Raw genomic sequence first — 19933 nt, forward strand, 5'->3', positions numbered from 1 at the left:
GTGTATTTTCTTCTCTGTTCTTCTGTGCCTCTGTCTCTCCCCCCCTCTCTATCTCCCTTTCCTTTCGTGGGTCTGATACAATCAAGAGTTTAAAAGATAAAAAGCCAAGGGAAATACTTCGTCTATTAGAGGAATCCCACACACCTGGTTGGCTCCAGCCTTAGATAATCCCAAGTCTTTGATACGTTCTTGATATCAATTGAAAAATGCCCAACTGTTTGGGAAAATTACGTTGTCATAGAGGAATGACAACCCTAAAACAATACACTCTCAATTCTGACTCCACGGTTTGGCAAATATATCCCCCCAAAGTTGCTACACTCGTTGTGGCAGTCGTGGCTTCATATTTCCTATCTCGCAGTTCCAGAAGCACCTTCTCAGGCCGCCAGGACGGTGTTTTACTCTGTCATTTTTGTCTATGAGGAGCACTAGATGACTTCCCAGCGAACCGCAAGCCATCCCTAGACCAACCTTTTGTTTACCCCTATTCCTCCCATTTACCCTTACTAAAATTGTGAAAACTGCTTCCACACCGCATACTTGATTAAATCAGGGCTAAAAGCCACTTTCTATCTTCACTAAACATGTTTCGGATATCTTCTCTTTTTTTGCTCTCGAATCCTGATCCATTACATTTTTTAATGCATTGGAGTTCCTTAAATAAGAAATTAGAGGGTGACGAATACCCTACTCCTCCCTCTTCTCTCGTCTCCTCTCAGTTGTTGCTTCCCATAGCCTCCCTCTCTCCATTCTCGTTCTTTCAACATCATTCTGCGTACATCGGCTTCTTCATCTATACTTACTAGTACATACATTGCATTTTCACTCACCCTACCCATGTCATCTATCTATTCAAACGCATAGATAAATATTTGTTGAATGACTTAACAAATACATGTATAGTAAAGCTGAAGTTTTAATGTGTCTCTCAGGTAGCCTATTAGGAAAACAGAGTAATTCATATACTCACAAAGCGTCATTTTTTGGCTCTGGTGGCTAGCTGCAGTTCCTATGGAATCATGCCTGGCAGTATTCACACCCCTGTGCAAACCATTCCCACAGTGAAATCTCTCTCCTCTTTGGTCACTACAGAAGCTGTTGTCACGAATGCCGCTGACCTCCTAACGTTTAGTGTCCCATAGAGATCATGGTGAAACAATCTTTCATATTTAGTCTTATTTTTATGCACACGTTATCACCCTAGGACTGAGGGATGAGTGCCAGTAATTGGAATGCTGGAATTAAAACCATCAGCGCAGTGGCAGCTCAAACCAAGGCATCTCAGTCCTCCATGAGACCCTGAAACCGCTTTCCTTTTGGGCTCAACTAGGGTAGAAACTACTGCAAGTGCGTTTTTGCCGAGATCCAACACAGCCATGGCGAGTACCAAGGAAGTGTGTAGTTCCTGGCAGGTGGCTTAGCCCGGAGTATCCTCCCTCCTCCAGCCATATGGGGGTGCGCCAGGGCGCGACAGTCCGCAGGGGCCGCAGCCTGCGGAGGACCGCTGGGCGGGGCAAAAGGCGTCCGGGATGTCCCAAGGGCAGGAAGTGATGGGGCGGGGCTTGGGAGGGTGTGCGCCTGCGCGGAGGCCGGCTGCTGGATCCCGCTCAGGCCGCGGCTAGAGTGCGTGCTCACGGTGACGGCTGGGCGTTCTCCCTGAGCTGGGCGGGGAGGGCGGAGCTGGGGAGCTGGGGCAGGGGTTCGGGGCTGCGGTGGGCATGGACCATGCTGGGGTTGGCGCGAACGGCCGGGGCGGCGGGCTTTCTGGAAGCTTGCCTCCCGCCGCCGGGGGTGGGTTCCGCCGGAGCAGGGCTTCCTCCTGCGGTGTAGCTGGCCTGGCCTGTGCGGGTCTCCCCTCCGCCCCGCCGCTCGTCCTTGTGCAGAGACAAGTGCTCCTGCTCCAGCTCGCAGCATCAGGACAGTCGGAGCAGTTCCAGGGAGCTTACTGATTTTCTGAAAAACTTGGGTTCAAGGATCATTTTCAAATACTATTTACACGTCACCTGCCGTGCGACAGGGAGCACCTGTGAGGGCAAACCTCAGCCAGAAACGTTAGTCCCAGGAGATGAAAATACCACATTTGGAATTTAGGAGTTGAGAGCTTCATAGGAGTTGATCGCCTCATAGCGACTCTCAAGGTCTTGGAGCCCTCTCTGAAAGGATTTAGCTTCATAGCAGACATCCTCAGCCGGGGTGCAGGGGTGCTGTGACATTTGGAAACTTAAGAGCCAAGCCTGGTAACTTTTTTTTTTTTTTTTAAAGAAGCCATCCATCATGTACTTAGCTTGAATGATTATTTCAAAGTGCATGTCCTATTTTTGCCAATCTGACAACTGTTTCCATAGAAACTAGGGAAGACATAGTCGTTTTCAGTGAGAGTTGTTGAAACTGCCACCCGGACATCAGCTGTGAGTGCCTGTGAGCACACTACTTGCTCATTCTGAGATGGCACTTGAAGAATTAAGGGGTTGGAATGTTCTTAGAGGCTAGCAATCCAAATTGTTTAATTTTCTCACATCATTAATTCCTTAATCCTACAAGTCTGCCAGCTTATGTTTGTTGGGCCATGGTTCTTTGAAGAGCGCATGGCAGCCACGGTTCTTTCTTGGGTGCTGTGCAATGTGGTGAGTGGCTCTTTGAAAATGTATAGATTTCTTCCCCCCTTTAAAACACACTCCATTTAAAGGATTAATTAGTGATTACAGATTAACAACTACTGTTCTTCTTCTGGGTGGCACACGATTGATTGTCAGTGGTAGAAATGATAATGATTTTAATTACGTACCTAGTGTTTGGGGGCTTTTGTTTTTACATTCCATGGGTAGACTGCGTTAAACATGTTTGCACATGCTCTGAAATGAGCAGTTTTCTTCTCATGTGAGCAGAGCCAAGCAGTGTGAATAGTGTGCATGGCACGGTGATGAGAGTTTATCTTCTGAGGGGTGTCAAGTAAAGCAGACATTCTAGAATCTAGCAGTGGGTGAAGGAGGCTTGGAGAGGGTGCCTGCAGAACTGGGAAGCCAGGAAGCAACATTAGGAAGTTTATTGGAGCTCGTAGAAAACCAACGGTAGTTACAAAAGTGCTTGCTTGCCTTGGTGTTTACAAAGTTAACAAACCCTGTAAAAATTTAAACTGCCCTGAAAGAGAAAATTCTGAATTCCTCATAACCACCATTCTGCCCCCTAAATTACACTAGACCTTTTTTGAGATTTATTTTTGTATCCGTTAGTTGTGTTTTATCTTTACTAGTTTTACAGATTGGGCAGGGATTTTTGTCTTTTTTCTTCTCTGCTTTGTCTCTGCTACACAGAACGGTGTTTGACATGTAGCATTCACTCACTGTATAGTGAATTAATGAATAAAACAATCCTGAACTGAATGAGATAGGTGAAATGTTTGGTTAAGATAATCAAGTTTTATTAATTTGGTTGACGACATTTTAAAACAGGTAAATTTCTCAGTAAATCTGAACTTGTGGCTTTTGTAGAAAGTTTTGAAACACTTGGCAACATAAAGGTTTGATTTGTTACATTGTTGGGTCTCCTTTGGGTGGCCGTGTTCACATCTTCTGACTCTGGAGGTTTACCTGCATCTACCACACAAACCTGCACTGCTCAGCGGGACAGCCACTGGTTCATAACTCCTCTCGTTAACTTTAATAAAAATGAAACAGGCTACATATTCTGATCCTCCAGTGCACCTAGCCACGCGCCAGGGCTGCTGTATTGGACAGCATAGAGAGCATCTCTGCAGGAAGTGTCATGCAGTCTTGCTTCTGACCTTGGACTTTGCCTCCCCACTATCCTCTTGTGTAGAAAGTTTTGTTTTTTAAATTATCTTGAACAGCTCCATGACTCAAGTGCTGGAATCCCTAGCACACTAGCTTCAGGGTACTTGCAGGTAGCATTTACTGCTGTGTCTCAGGTTAGCATATCTCTTTGTTGTAGCTCAGAGCTCTGTATTTTAACTAAAAATACAGTCTTTAGTGGTGTGACTCTTTGGGTTAGGTTTCTGTTGTTGATTTGCTCTCTTCCTCCTCCTCCTCTTCCTCCTCCTCCTCTTCTTTTTTGAGACCAGGTTTCTCTGTATAACAGCTCTGGCTGTCCTGGGACTTGCTTTTGTAGACCAGGCTAGCCTCACGGAGACTGACTTGCCATTGCTTCCCATGTGCTGGGGTTAGAGGTGTGTGCCACCACCTGCTTTGCCTTTCTTAAGGATTGCTTTAGGTTGCCTGCAGGAGGGGTTGGCAGTGAACTAAAGCAGAACTAAAGTGACGGGCTAGAGACGGCAGAAGAGCCCACACACAGGGTCACAGAACCCAGGGGGAGCTGGATGGAGGAGGTAGATTGGCAGGCCCGATTTAAAGTGGCCTTTGATCTTTTGGATGTTAAAAATCCTAGGGCTAATCCAGTATAGTTTGGAAGATTGGGAAATCTGTGTAAGCGGGGGCGGGGTGGGGTGGGGTGTCCCTCGGATTGCTTCATGACACATATAACGTGGAAATATTAACTTGCACATGAAGTTGTGCAGCTGCCTCCTACCTTGAAGATGTCTTTGAGATCATTTGTTTGTAAGACACAGAAACTGGACGAAGAGAAGGAATTACTTTAGAGAGCTTCTGAAGCGAAAATATGGAAAGCACAGCGGGGTCTCAGAACATGAAGGCCTTTGGGTGTTTGTAGCTAGAGTTTTTCTGCCTGGCCCACGGTCAGGACAAATCTCTCTCACCTGCCAGTCCTGCAGCTGCTCAGACCCAACCAAATAAACACACAGAGACTTATATTACTTAAACTGTATGGCCGTGGCTCAGGCTTCTTGCTAGCTGTTCTTATATCTTAAATTAACCCATTTCTATTAGTCTATAAGTTGCCATGTGGCTCGTGGCTTACCGGTACCTTACATCTCCCTTGTCATGGCGGTGGCTGGCAGCATCTCTTTGCCTCAGCCTTCCACTTCCCAGAATTCTCCTCTCTCCTTGTCCCACCTATACTTCCTGCCTGGCTACTGGCCAATCATTGTTTTATTTATTAACCAATCAGAGCAACACATTTTACACACAGAACATCCCACAGCAGGTGTTTATATGCATCAATGGGTAGTCTGTCTCTCTCCCTCCCTTCCTCCCTTCCTCCCTCCCTCCCTCCCTCCCTGGTCTCTCACTTACCACATGAGTATCCCAGCATCCTTTCTGTGCAAACACTTGCAGAGCTTCTCCTCACAGGTCCGGCTTGCATGGGCTTGCTTTGCTGTAGCACCAACTGTAGACCCCACACACAAACACCTTTCTATTCCTATGCTACAGTTGCTTAAGGTGAAGTTTTTTCTGTGGTAGGTGTCTGCTGTTAGCTTTGCGACCAATGGCCTTAAGGGACTAACATGACCTGCTGGCCCATTCCCTAAATTGAGTCCATGGCCAGGCAAGTGTTAAAACTTTAGGGCAGTAAGTCATCAGATTTGAAGGAAAGAAAATGTTCATGTCGTTTTTGTAGTTTGATTTCTAGTTAAAAAAAAAAAAGCTTAAATATACTTTTCCTTGTGAAACAGTTTTTTTTTTTTTTTTTTTGTCCTTCTATCCAAATGGTGTAAGAGAGACTTTTGTTTTGTGTAGCTGGCCCACTGCTCTGGAATATCTTACTCTTCTGTTTTATTTTTCAGAGTACATGGCTTTAATAAGAAAATTTATGTATTTTTTCCCCATTAAACTCACCTTTGTCTTCTTGATTAGAATGCTACTTCCACAAGGATAAGGACTATATTTTATGCTCTTTCGGTAACTTCCATACCACTTAGCCAGTGAAGAACTCAACAACTTGTTCAAATACGTGAGGATGGTCCCGTTAGGTTACTATGGAGCCCAGACACTCCTGTTGCCTAGTGACAGCGTATCTGTCCTAATGCCGTCTAAGGTGTTACTCACATACAGGACCCACAGCTGTGTGCAGCACGCAGTACTCGCTAATGGTGATGCTGTGCTTTCTGTTATTACCGTAGATGGTATTGCTTATACTTTTAAAAACAGTTACTGTAAGACAGGATGCCGTGTTGTGCCAGCAGCAGCCCCTTGCAGCTGTTATCTGCATCTCTTGAGTGTGTCAAGAGCCGCTGGAGTGACTGACCTATGTCATCTGGGTCTGGGGAAGAGCTCTGTCTGCATGGCAAGGAGGCCTAACAGCACAGTTCTCAGTCACTTTCCCATACATAATACATTTGAAATAATTTTCAGGTGTAAATTATCATCATCATCATCATCATCATTTCCACGTCTCAGTTTAGTGTAACACAGAAGAAACAAGCCAGAAAGTTGAAGTGTTTATCTAAATTGTCCTATTATCAATAAAAACTTGGAGTCAAGAATCGTGGTAAAAACTTGATAGATCAAAGAAGTGGCAGAGGAGTGACCAACTGTCCTTTTTCCACACTTCCCAGATCAAAACGGCCTGCACATCTCTCTAAGTCCCTCCCTACTCCTTCCTGTGCCTCTCTATAGTATCCCGGGTCCTCCAAAATCTCTATGGTTAATTCTTGTTAACAGGTCACTGACTCTGCCTCCCATCCAAGTTTAACTTTATTAACACAGTCTTGGAGTGTCACAGTATAATCAAATATACCGCAACAGAAAGTATCTTGTTAATGTCAAGCTATTAGTAGGTTAAATTGACTCTACTCATTTTTAATTCATAGTAACTCAAAAAGGACTACCAAAGGATTAATTTTCACTTAGCATTGCCTTATTCACTTTATAAATTAATAACACAAAGGTATAGTATATAAATCACATACAAGTACAGTCTAATAATCTTCAAATTGTCAAATATGCAAAGAACACTAGTCACTTAAATTGGGAGTGCTGAAATATCTTTTTAGGTATTAATACTGTATTAGTAAAGTTAGTCTCACAACCCTCCTAAGAAGATTTTAAAACATTTAGAAAAATTGAGAGAAAATTTAAGGAACATACATATAACCACATAGATATGATTATCAGTATGCACAGCATTGGCTCTGCATCCTGTGTGAGTATATGTGCTGTGGGATGTTCTGTATGTCCTGTGGGAGCCTGTTCTTGGGTTCCTCGTGGCTTTACCTAGCAGGTCTGCATAGAGGATGATTAGGACCACGGGCCTGAGTGCAGGTGTCTGAGATGGTCTGCACTTGGCTGTGCTGTGGGATGGTCTGTATGTCAAGTTGCTCTGATTGGTCAATAAATAAAATACTGATTGGCGCGTAGCTAGGCAGGAAGTATAGGCAGGACTAACAGGAGAAATAAAAGAACAGGAAGGCAGAAGGAGTCACTGCCAGCCGCCACCCTGACAAGCAGCATGAAAAGATGCCGGTAAGCCACAAGCTGTATGGCAGGGTATAGATTTGTGGAAATGGGTTAATTTAAGCTATAAGAACAGATAGTAAGAAGCCTGCCACGGCCATACAATTTGTAAGCAATATAAGTCTCTGTGTTTACTTGGTTGGGTCTGAGCGGCTGTGGGACTGGCGGGTGACAAAGATTTGTCCTGACTGTGGTCAAGGCAGGAAAACTCTAGCTACATATATGTGTGTGGAAGTACAGTTGTGTGGGGGTGTACATGTGTGCATGTATTAGCAAGAGTACTTGGAAGTAAGTTTCATTCAGAGTAGATACTTTATCAGGTATGCTAGGAATTAGATATTCACCTCCATATCATTATCATCTAAGAAAAATAATTACCTACAACAACAAATCTGTATTCAGACTCACCCATTTGTCTCACTTCTGAGGCTGATGTTTTCTTTTGAACTGCAGAGTTTATCCAGTGTATTTGATTAGTCTGTCTTTTTTTCTCCCAAAATCTGTTTGTATGAATGTGTGTGTCTGTATGCATGTGCATGTCATAGCACATGTGTGGGTATTAGAGGACAACTTGAAGGAGCTGGTTCTCCTTCCACTCATGTGGGTCACACAGATTGATCTCAGCTCATCAGCTTGGTAGCAAGTGCCCTACCTGCTGAACTTTCTTACCAGCCTTTCTTAGTACCCTTCAAAAGTAGTTGATTGCTGTACAATTAATGCACAGTAGTTTGTACATGTTCAAACTACAGCGTGTAAAGTAGTTATAGGGCTCTTTGTGTTTTCTTGAGTGAGCTATGGTAGTGTGTATTTTCAAAGGGTCCATATATTTTACTTAAGATGTCAAATGTGACATTTTTTTCTTTGATTGTGCTTAGGAGTTGTTCCAGTTAGATAAGGATGGAGGTTTGAGAGCTGGTTCAGTAGTACACGCACTGAAGCTTACTTCAGGTAAACAGACACCAGCCACCATGTTGGCGACTAGAACCCAGATTCTCCCCTAAGGGGAGATTGGGGAAACAAAAGGAATTCCTTCCTTTTCTAAGTTTGCTGAGTGGGTGGGTACACTAAGGTCATCTATGATGGTCATTACAAGGAATATGGGGAACCCCTGGCTGGGAGGCTGGACAGTTTGGAGGCAGTTAGATAAGAAACAAAGCCCTACGTAACTCAAGGCCTTGGGCTGGACAGACTGCATTTCTTGTAGCTGTGAAGATGGAGGAGGAGCTTCTTAGCAGTCCTGCTCCCCCTGCAGCAGGCTAGAGACAGGGCTGGAGAAGTAGCTAGAATGCTACCCAGTGGAGGTCCATGGTCTGAATTTCCTTTGTGTTTTTCTCTGTGGTTCATTGAACTTCGTAGGTTTATGGGTTTACAGCTTTCATTCAGTTTGGCCCAGCTCTGGCCACTGCCTCTTTGAGATCTTTTTCTCTTACCCACCCTTGCCTCATTTGAGGACTGTAGCCATGACAGGATTAAACTATCTCATTGATGCCTCTTGCATTTTCTGTCTGTTTTAGCTCTGATTGGTCATTAAGTTCACGAGTCCTTATTTCCACTATGACCTATCAATCAGCTCTAAATGTTACCCAGGGTACTTTTCATCCTCAATTTTGTGGTTTTATTTAGAAATTGAAGATAACCTTTTAAAAATATGCATTCCATGTCTGTATAAAACATGCTGAGAATTTTTTCTGGAGTTGCTTTAACTCATGGAATATAGTTAAAGCAGTGACTCAAATATCCTTGTCTACTAATATTGCCATTTGTATTACCTAGGTGTTAGCTTCCTTTGACTAATATTTCTTCTTCCCTGTTGATCTCATTTCCTGCTTGGTAATTTTACATTGTAAATTGTATGTTGCTTGGTGTCGGGTATTTTTGATTCTTGAGCTTTTTTGAAGGAAATCCAGGATGTGGTTATTAGAAGCAGTTTCATCTCTTTGAGTATCATTGTACCAAGCTGGATCTTACCTGCCAGTTAAGAAGCACTCTTACTGGGGCAGAGCGTTCTCAGGGCGGTACTAATTCTCCTCTAGTGCTAAGGCCAGGCTCTTCCACCCAATGCCGGTGACTTAGAAATGCTAAGTTTTCCCACTGTGATCAATGGGAGCAGGCAGTGCACTCTGCCCTCTGTATTGTGCCCTGTAATTACGGTTCTTTCTAAGCTTCAGGGAAATTTCTTACTCACGTGACCTCTTAGTACTCAGTGGACTAGGGAGGGGCCTGCTGAGTTCTCTTGGTACTGTTCCGGGTTCCCTTCCTCCGCCCATAGGTCCAACTACCTGGTCCACAGGATCCCCCAGCTTCACACCTTCAGGTTAGGGCAGTTAAGGGGCTAGTCTTTCCTGTCTATGTTTTTTTGGAAACTCATCAGGCGGTTCTCTGGGGCAGTCGTAGGGTCTCATCTTGTTTCCCATCTCTCCGTCCTTCATTGCCTATTGCCAAGTAGTTTGAAACCCTTGTTTTATTTATTCTGTTTTTAAAGCCATTTTTAGGTGGCATTCAAGTCTCTCTTCTTACATCCTGACTCCGATTAAAAGTCAGTCAGTCAGTCAGTCTGTCTGTCTGTCTCTCTCTCTGTTTTTATAGACTAGGCTGGTCTCGAATTCAGAGATCCACCTGCCTCTGCCTCCCAAGTGCTGGAATTAAAGGCGTGTGCCACCATGCCGGGCTAATAAGTCTCGTGGTTTTATTTGAAAGAATATATTTGAATTTTTTAAATTAGGCTTTACTGTCCCATTATATTCATTTTTTATTTGTCAACTGATACACATTTATTGCTGTTTTACCTAAGATATTTCTCATTCCCCTCGTGATTTTTCTGATCAAATAGATTCCCTGCAATTAAAAAACAACGCGTTTTTCTTTCTAAATGAAGTGAAAAGATGCAAGTGTTGAAAATAAGCGCTGTGTAGTGAACTAGTGCTGTGTGTACTCCTTTGGTTTGTCCTGTTGAAAGGTGCTGCTGCTGCAGGTGATGGGCAGAGACACAGGCAAATGCTATCTTAGGATGGTTAACACACCTCCCTTAAGCATTGCATTCCCAGTTTTTAAATACATATTTTCCTCAGGTGCTTATATCTTTTTTTTTTTTTTTTTTTTTTGGTGTGTTTTAGATAACCAAGCAAATGCAGGATGAGCTTCCTTCATGGACTGCAGGCTGCCACGAGAAACCGTTTCCTCTCTGGAGTGACTTTCCTGGCCAACTGGAAACAGTGGAACCTACCAGCAGGCTGTTCACACCCACGAGGGCCCCTAGTAGGAAATGGGAGCCGAGGACTTAACACAGTCCACCAGTGTCATTCGGTGACTTTACTGCCTGGAAACTTCCATTTCTATAGGACTCTCAGTAACAAAAAATCAAGATGCTTTTCAAATGCTCAAAGCCAGGAAATGGGGGTGCTTACCTACAAACGGACTGTGTGGGGTGATTCTTTTTCAAGACAAGGGTCGAGGAAAGTGGTTGGCCATCCTCTCACAGCCCCGTGCCCTCTGAGCTGCCCGGCCGTAAGAGCTGCCCAGAGTTTCCACACGTCCCCACGGGGTCTGGCCGCCCCAGTTCCTTTCTTGCTGCTCATTCTGAAGCCAGTGCAGAAGCTCCTTGCCATCATTGTGGGCAGGTAAAAATACTTTGGGGGAGAAGGGAAATGGCATTTGTGTTAAAGTTCTTGAATTTTTATATTCACATTTTTAGCAACTTACAATAATTCTTAATAATTAACCTTAGTAGTTTATAAAACTGTAGTCTTAAAGAAACTCTCCCCTATACCATACTCAGCTCAAAATTTGAGTTTCTAAAGGTAAGTTCTACCAGTCTTGTTGTGTGTGATTTAATAATCTTGAAATAACTTGTTTATTGTACAGAAATATGATCCTCAGTTTTGTTGCTACAGATGTTTCTAAAAGATTTCACATTTCTAATTACAGGGGAATGGGAAGTATTGGCACCAACTTGTGTAACAATAGCACTTAAGAACATTGCCTTTTGATTTTGTGGAATTTTAGGCAATAAGCATGAAATGAAGGTCTTCACTCATATAAGTAGGGGCTCAGACTTAGCCACGTTAGTAATGCTCATTTCTACCCTTGTTTTCAAGGTGTCCTTCCTATGTTTCTCTTGGTAGTCCTTTGTGATTACTTAGTTATAGCTAAGTGCTTGTTTCTCAGTCCCTTTCCCCTTATGTCCTGAAGGTTGAAGAAGGCAAACCATCTCTTCCTAAAGGTTTCTTAAGTTTGCTGACCAGGCTGCCCCCCCCCACGCCCCCTGCCCCCAGCTGTCTATTTCCTCCTATACTCACAATCCAGTTTGCTTTTATTAAAATTTCAAGAATTCCTCTGCAATGTATTTAATTCTACATGTTTGATGCTGAAGCTCAGAAAATAGGTATCTACGTCGGTCTTAAGTAACCAGCTCATCCTTGTTTGTAGGGATGATGGCTTTGTGAGTTCTGTTTCTTTAAAATTATTTGATTGGGTATTGATTTTACTACTATAAATTTCCTGTTACAATATGTTCCACATATAAATAAGTAGCAATTCTATAAATGTTGTAAATAGGAAATAAGTGGGTGGGCGGTGGTGGCGCATGCCTTCAATCCCAGCACTTGGAAGGCAAGAAGATCTCTGTGAGTTCAAGGCCAGCCTGTTCTATGAAGTGAGTTCCAAGATAGCCAGAGCTGCAACAACAACAACAACAAAAAACCTGTGTCAAATGTCTCAAAAAAGTGTTTTTATGATCCTCTGGTTCAGTCCCTTTTCTAAGGCATTTCATGTATGTCTGTGTGTTAGCTTTCTGACACTGAAACATCTGAGATAATAAAGGGAGCAAAGACGTATTTCAGCTCATGCTTTCAGAGGTTTCAGTCCGTGGTCGCTTAGGCCCAGGCAGCTCAGTGCATCATGGTGGGAATCCATGGCAGAGGAGACTTGTCCATGTCATGATGGCCAGGAAGGCAAAGAGAAACACGAGTAGGCATTGGGGTCTTAACATTCCCTTCAAGGACACCCCCCAGTGACCCCACATCCTTCCACTAGACCATCTCCCAAGGGTCCTGCCATCTAGTAGTGCCCCAGGCCAGAGACCAAGCCTTTGATATTGAATCCAGTGACCTTTTGGTGGAAATATGAGAGCAGGAACTTGGTAAATTATAGGAACTTTACAAAATTGCTTTGTAAAATGAATTCTTGTATGTATATATGTGTGTGTGAAATAAATTTTATTAAAACTTGACAAACGTATGTACAGGGAAATTTTTTTTTGTCCCACTATTGAAAACATTGCTTCTTGTCAAAATGTTTATGAACCCAGCCCAGCACTTGAGAGAACTCTTGTCAGCCAGCAGGGCCCTCCCCGGGTGGCATCTGTAACGGTGGTGCATGTTTCTTTACTGAGGTGCTTCCGATCCTCCCTCCCCTCTTCATGTTCTAGCAATGATAGTGGAGCCTCTGCTTCTGAGCAGTGCCGCTTACTGCCGGAGTGGGTGCCGAGGTAGCATCTCTTGTTCCTTGCTGGACCATTGCAGATTGAGCTGGAGTCTGAGGAGCAGTGCCGAAAGGTACAGATGTATCCTTCATGACCCCAAGATGATTGTCTGGGGATGTTATCTGTGTCAGTCTCAGGAAATGGCATTCCCTTACACCGTGGGTTTTTCTCCTGCTACCTCTGTGACCTTGGCTAGGTTGTTCTCTGTGACAAGGTGTTAGGAAGAGCCAATGAGGTGATTTGTGCATAACTAGAGCAGCACTTCAAGTATGGTAGACAGTAAGTGCTGGTTAGTGGTAGCTATAAAACAGAACTTCCAGTATGGTAGACAGTAAATGCTGGTTAGCGGGACTTGTAAAAACAACTACTCACTTGAGTGTTTGCATTCACACTAGCTGAAGAGGAAGATTCAAATGAGCCTTGGGGATTTTAAGTAAGGCTTTATAGAGTTGATGACTTTGATCCTTTAGCTAAGGATTTTACAAGTTAAAAAGCTATGTGTACAGAGAAACATGAAGATTGAAGTGACTGGCCCCATAGAATGCTAGCACATGCGTGTGAGTTTTGGTGGTGTGTGAACATGCTCTTACCAACCCTGCATTTCTGATTTGTCACAGGGGCATAAGGAAATGGTGGCAGGCACTTCCTCCTAACAAGAAGGAGCTATTTAAAGACAGTGTGAAGAAGAATAAGTGGAAGCTGCTCCTTGGTCTGAGTGCCTCTGGCCTGCTGTTTGTAGTGTTTTATTTCACGCACCTGGAAGTGAGCCCTGTCACTGGAAGGAGCAAACTGCTGTTACTGGGGAAGGAGCACTTCAGACTTCTGTCAGACCTGGAATACAAAGTGGTACGTAGCAAGAATTGTCCTTAACTAGATTGCATTCAGTAGCACTAAAGCAGGAGGTGTCTTTAAATATGGAAGATGCACTACTTTTAATTTTAGGTTTTGATACAACAGTAGTAATTTTTTTCCAGGTCTCATACCTGGGAGAGGGCTTTGCACCATGTGCAGTGGTCTTTCCTCTGAACCCTGCCCCCAGGAGCCCCTGCTCTGCTCAAATCTGTATTTCACTGTTTCCTGCTCAGCAAAGCCTTGCTTGATGCTCAGACTGGCTCAAACAGGGTAACTCGTTCAGGCTGAGCTGGGAACTGGATCTTTGTGATTGTGCCCCATGTATTGTTTAAATTATTAAGGCCACTCCATTAGTTAAAAGGAAAGTTTATCAGTCGCGCAACTTACAAATGAAGGGATAGGTAGGTTGCAGGGTCTGAGGAAGGTGTATCACAGTCCAGCGGTGTTCTCTGGAGCTCTGCTCAGTCAACTTCTACCGTCCAGGGTCCAGGAACAGAGAGTGCCACGAATCCTGATCTCGGGTCTTCAGGGCCCTCCCTAGGCCCCACCTTGCAGGCGTGATAGTTACTGAAGCCTCAATGGGGGTTGGAACTTCCAGATCAAAGCTGGAATGGCTACCCACTACAGTGCCCCATGCTCAGCATGCTACTTTTCCTTTTCTTTGCTTTCTCTACCTGAGGGGAACTTACCATGGCCTTTGTCCATCTGCCTTACTAAGCTAAGCTCTGTGGGACCAACAGCCTTGTTGGTTTGTCTATTTTATCCTAGGAACTAGCACACCATGCAAAGTAGTGCTTAGTTTTTATGTATCAAGTAAGTAAATATGTTGTGAGAATTTTTATACCTTGAAAGTCAGGTGTAAAATGAATAAAAAATTTCTTAATAAAAAATAAAGTCGCTATAATAAGATAGTTGTAATTTTTCCAAATATCAGTTTTGGCTTTTGAAATCTTATTGTATTTTCTGCCATTTTTTTTTTTCTTCTTAAAACAGAGTTTTGCCATTTGGCCCCTGTTGGCCATCAGCCTGTGACCCCTGTGTCTCAGCCTCCTAAGGGCTGAGGTTGCAGGTGTGTGCTACCATAATCACTTGTTTTCTGAGTACATAATAAAGGTGTGATTCAGAAATCTCAACTCCTTGAGAAGTATAATAACTTAGGGAGTGACACATTACACACTTTGTGTCCTTGTGTGTCCTCAAGGATGGAGACTGTCATTGTGTTCCAGTATTTTCCACATTCAGGGATGAGCTGAATGCATTGGTTGAACAGGTGATGGCTTCAGGGTACTTGGGTTTTCCTATCTGTTTAATGCAAATGAATACATGAGCTTATCAAAGGAGAGTTATCATTGATAGTGTCCTAGTTAGAGTTTCTATTGCTGTGAAGAGACACCATGACCATGACACCCTTAGAAAGGAAAACTTTTAATTGAGGTGGCTTACCGTTTTAGAGGTTTAGTCTATTATCATCATGGCAGGGAGCATGGAGGCTGGGAGTATGGCAGAGTGGAAGCAGACATGATGCTGGAGAATCTACATCTTGATCCAAAGGCAACAGGAAGTGGACTGAGACACTGGGTGTGTGTGCTTTGCATATATATGAAACCTCAAAGCCCACCCCCACAGTGACACACTTCCTCCAACAAGGTCATACCTCTAATAGTGCCACTCCCTTTGGGGACCATTTTCTTTTAAACCATCACAGATAGCAATCACTTTTTACTATAAAAAATTATTCTTATGTAAGATAATAACAATATCTTAGAAGAATACATATAGAAATTTAAAATATCTCCTAGAATTTAGTCTTAGTAGGAAGATAGATTGAGAAAAATATTTTAGAAAGATTGGAAGAAACCTTGTATGAAATTGGTATATCTTACACTATTCAGATAGCTTAAAAAATTAAAATACATGAATGTATGAATGGATTTGCATATATTATATACAGTGTGTATACATATGGATCTGTATATATGTATAAGTGTATTTATATGATTAGACATTTTTATTGCTTAATCTATTGGTCTGTGACTCCAAACATTCCTACAGAAATGTCATAAAGTACTCTAATTATATAGTGTGCAAACTAGTGCGTTGTCCATTTGACACAAGCTGGAATCATCCAATCGACAAGGAGCCCCTACTGAGAAAATGCCTGCATAAGAGTGGCCCATAAGCAAGCCCGTGGTTCATTGTCTTGATGAATGATTGATGTGGGACAGCCCAGCTCAGTGTAAGCAGTGCCATCCTTGGGTAGGTGGTCCTGGGGTGTATAAGAAAACAAACTAAGCAGGCACTGAGGGGAACACCAGGAAACAACATTCTTCCAGGGCTTCTGTTCTCCTTCCTGCCACCATGTACTTGTCTTGAGTTCCTGCCTTGACTATCTTCGATGATGGACTGTGGCCACAGAGTGTAAGATGAAATAAACCCTTTCCTCTCCAAGTAGCTTTTGGTCAGGGTGTTTATGACAGCAATAGGCAGCAAACTAAGATACAGAGACTCTATGTTCTTGGAGAGGGATTAATTGAGTGTGGTGATACATTGTGTATCCTAATAAAATTTACTGAAAGATCAGAGAGACAAAGGAACAAGCCATAGCCACGCCTCAATTCACTGACTCCATGAGTCCTCTGACTAAAATCCTCTGAGTCCTGACTCTCTCTGCCTCCAAGTGCCAGGATTAAAGGTGTGTGCCACCACTGCCTGGCATCTATGTTTAGTCTAGTGGCTGTTCTGCTCTCTGATCTTCAGGCAAGCTTTATTTGATATACAATATATCACCACCATAGAGGACTTTTTCATTTGTTTACATTGGTTAATTATTCTTTAAAATGGCAGTTGATAGTCTTTTAAGTTTATAATGCATCTTGAAAATGGTTATCAACTTGATTTATATGTTAAACTATATATTTTATGGAATTAAATATTTGTAGAATATCCTTAATTTTCTCAGTGTGTATGACAGAATCTCTCAGAAAAAGGCTTCAGAAAAAATGTCTTCATATATGAAATGGCTAGGCTTTTTAGTCAGCATCACATAGAGAAAAATGATTTGTCCATTAGTTCTGAGATCTTAGTGATTTTCTTTCAGTCTGTATGGATCAAACCCTTTACAATTAGTGAGATAATGTCTCTTTTTGTAAAACCCTAAGTCTATATTATGAATGGGGTGTTCTTCCATTTAGTGGATTATGAAAGTAATTAGTTTTCTTTGACATTTCCTCCCTCCTCCCTCCCTCCCTCCCCCCCCCCCCCCCCCCCCCCCCCCCCTCCCTCCCTCCCTCCCCTCCCTCCCTCCTCCCTCCCTCCCTCCCTCCCTCCCTCCTCCCTCTTCTTTTCCTGAAAGTGGGTTTCTTGTATCCCAGGCTGGCTTTGAACTTACTATGCAGTAGATGATGACCTTCTAATCATCCTGGTTCTACCTCTCCAGTGTTCAAATTACAAGGATGTGTATGTAACCTCACTGGGTTTATGTTTTGCTGAGGATCGAACTTGGGCTTTGCATATGCTATGAGCGTGACCACTCTACCAACTGAGCTATATCTATACCCAGCCCTGAAGTTTTCTTTTTATATGAAGTTTCTAATGTGAATCCTTTGTTATCTAGGCAGTTTTGTTTTCTGAAACTCTTAGGAAGGTAGAAATATTTAAGCATTTTACTTGTATATAGATTAATAGAAAAGAAGAATAAAATTTGGATTGAATCGTGTTTATATGAAAAAAATCTAATATTTTAATCCTTTGTGAGAAACTATACTGCTTTTACATGAATAATTCAAATTTTAGAAATGTGTTTGATATATAATTTTTTTTCACAATTCAAATTTAAAATGCCCAACACTGGTCAAATGATGCACTTTCCATGAAGCAGCATAAGCATTTGTAGTGCAAAAGCTCTTAAATAATACTGTTTTAAAAATCTTGTAGTGGATGGAAGAATTTAAAAACGATATGCTGCCTGAGAGAGACCCCCGACACCTGACTGTTAAAGAGGTGGTACATCATCTAACACAATGCAATCAAGATGTCCCAGGGATCCCCGAGATCAACTGGGTGATTCATGTGGTTGATTCCCCAGATGTAAATGCTTTTGTTCTTCCAGTAAGTAAATACTTTAAAATGCATTTTTGTTGCTAGCTTTAATGTCTTTAAGTTTTACTGTTGGCTAATTGCTTCTGTTATTCTTTTGATGTGCAGAATGGACAAGTGTTTGTTTTCACTGGGCTTTTGAACAGTGTAACTGACACTCACCAGCTCTCCTTCCTTCTGGGCCATGAGATTGCACATGCTGTCCTGGGGCATGCCGTGAGTATCCAAATGTCATGCAGCTGGTGAATGCTGCCTTGATAGTACCAAGTTGTATCCTTAAGGAATCCAATCTTTTCAGGATTGTTTTTTTCTTCTTTAATGATGGAATGTAATTGCCGTATTCTGTACCTGAAAAAAAGTGATTAGCTAATTTTGAGACTTTTGCAGTCTTTAGTATATGATACTGAATAATTAGTGTTTCTCTTAAATACTGTTTTTATCACCTGTCTCTTTTGCTAAAAAGTAATTAGTCTCAACCTCTAATTATTTCACATTAAAATTTAAACTTCCATAATTATTAATGTACTTTTAGTCTAGTCAGAAAATTAATTGTTGGAAAGTGATACTATTATTTAAGTGGTAGATCAATTTTTTTATTCTTAATCATTTTCAAAAGATGTCTTGGAATATTGTTGGAAAATGTCTAAATGATATGCAATGTGATATGAATGTGGAGCAGTAATGATACTTTGCCAGGATAGTTTACTGAGTTTCATCTAATATGTTCCTTCTCATTCAGAGCTTTAATAACTTATGAGTATCTATCATCCCTGATTTATATATTAGGAAACTAACATTTAAAAAGACTAACAGTGGCCACATAGGTCTTTAATAACTCATGAAACATATTTTTGTACTCATTTTTTATTGCTATTCATTAAAAATGTGAATGGATCATCTGTGCATATTGAAATAAATATATTTTTATTTTTAATCAGTAACGTGCTGGTATTTTTGTGAAATATTTGTGAAAGGATTTGCAATATGCTAAATCATAAGTGCAAATATTATTAACTTCAAATGGAAACTATAACGTTTACTAATCTTTCTCAAAGTCATTTAAAAATTCTATGTATTCTTTAGAAGAATAATAAGATGAGCTGGGCCAAAGTTCTTTTTTGAAGCATCCCTGATTTCTCTTGAGCTAAGGAAAATTTTTTAAAAAATATTTTCCCTAAATATATATAAGAACAAATCTAAGTAACAGAGATAGTATCGTTATAGTGTATTCTAACATCTCTCAAATAATGGTGTCATAATTCATCAGTGATGCATTAGTGAATGAGACACAGACTTTCTCTTGGATTAGTTTGGCAAAGTGTAAGCCCAAATTTGGTTTCTCTACTTTCTCCCTGTGTCTCCCATCTGCCTCTTGCATGTATGTGTGTGATCTATCTGTCCCTGTTGCCTGTATCTGTGTGTGTGTTTGAATTTGTGCCTTGTCTCTGTTTATGCCTGTCTGTAAAAAAGGACTTTGCTCCATGTTTATTGAACAACACAGAAGACATGATAATCTTTAAGCAGAAATCTTTAATGGTTTTACAAGAGAAGAGGTGACTTTACTGACCTCATCTGACCTATAAGAGCACCAATATTGCAAGCAGGTGCTGCCAACTTGTATCTACATGTTACTTCCAACAGTTATTGGAGATCTGTTGTTTAAGGCTGCTTTTGACCTGTTGGCTGCTAGCAGTAAATGATTGCCACAACACACACACACACACACACACACACACACACACACACACACACACTATTCTGGGTCAGGGCATGGAAAAGTAACATGATTTAAGATTAAAGCTGTGCGTTAGCTTTCATTGTAAAAGCTGATTGCATTAGAAATCCAAGGCAGAGTAAGTTTGGTTGCATTGTTTTCTTAAAGACAGGTTAAACTTAAACCTGTACTGAGTACACAGTAGGACAGAAAGTTAATGATCTCACAGCGTATTCTATTATGAAGTTGGCTGTGAGGTCTGGAAAAAGTTCATTCCCTTTGTGGTCAAGAGATATTTTCAGAAAAATATATTGCCACGTCATAACTGCAAAAAAAATGAATCAGCTGTGGCTGTTGTAGCTTTCAAAGGTGGTACCATTCAGCTGATTTGATTTCTGGCATCCAGTCACTGCCTGTCAGGGTAGGGTCACCACCCCCACCAGTGCAGGGTGGTGGTCAGATGAACAG

The 19933-nt window shown here is 42.0% G+C and overlaps 1 protein-coding gene across 3 annotated transcripts in view; it reads left to right on the plus strand.

The window, feature by feature from the left end:
* The first annotated feature begins 1551 nt into the window (after window positions 1-1551).
* Window positions 1552-19933, plus strand: part of Oma1 (OMA1 zinc metallopeptidase) — a 56302-nt gene continuing 37920 nt past the window's right edge. Inside the window, exons 1-5 of one of the 3 annotated variants that reach the window (XM_028887875.2) lie at window positions 1552-1623; window positions 10439-10942; window positions 13422-13650; window positions 17590-17763; window positions 17860-17967. In XM_028887875.2, the coding sequence (XP_028743708.1) occupies window positions 10458-10942; window positions 13422-13650; window positions 17590-17763; window positions 17860-17967 (996 nt within the window). In that variant the 5' untranslated portion in view covers window positions 1552-1623; window positions 10439-10457. Of the gene's footprint in view, window positions 1637-1757; window positions 2238-10438; window positions 10943-13421; window positions 13651-17589; window positions 17764-17859; window positions 17968-19933 lie in introns of those variants that run through there. The other 2 variants (XM_028887882.2, XM_028887891.2) reach the window with 2 other exon arrangements.

This window comes from Peromyscus leucopus, chromosome 2, assembly GCF_004664715.2.
Source record: "Peromyscus leucopus breed LL Stock chromosome 2, UCI_PerLeu_2.1, whole genome shotgun sequence".
Taxonomy (NCBI): Eukaryota; Metazoa; Chordata; class Mammalia; order Rodentia; family Cricetidae; genus Peromyscus; species Peromyscus leucopus.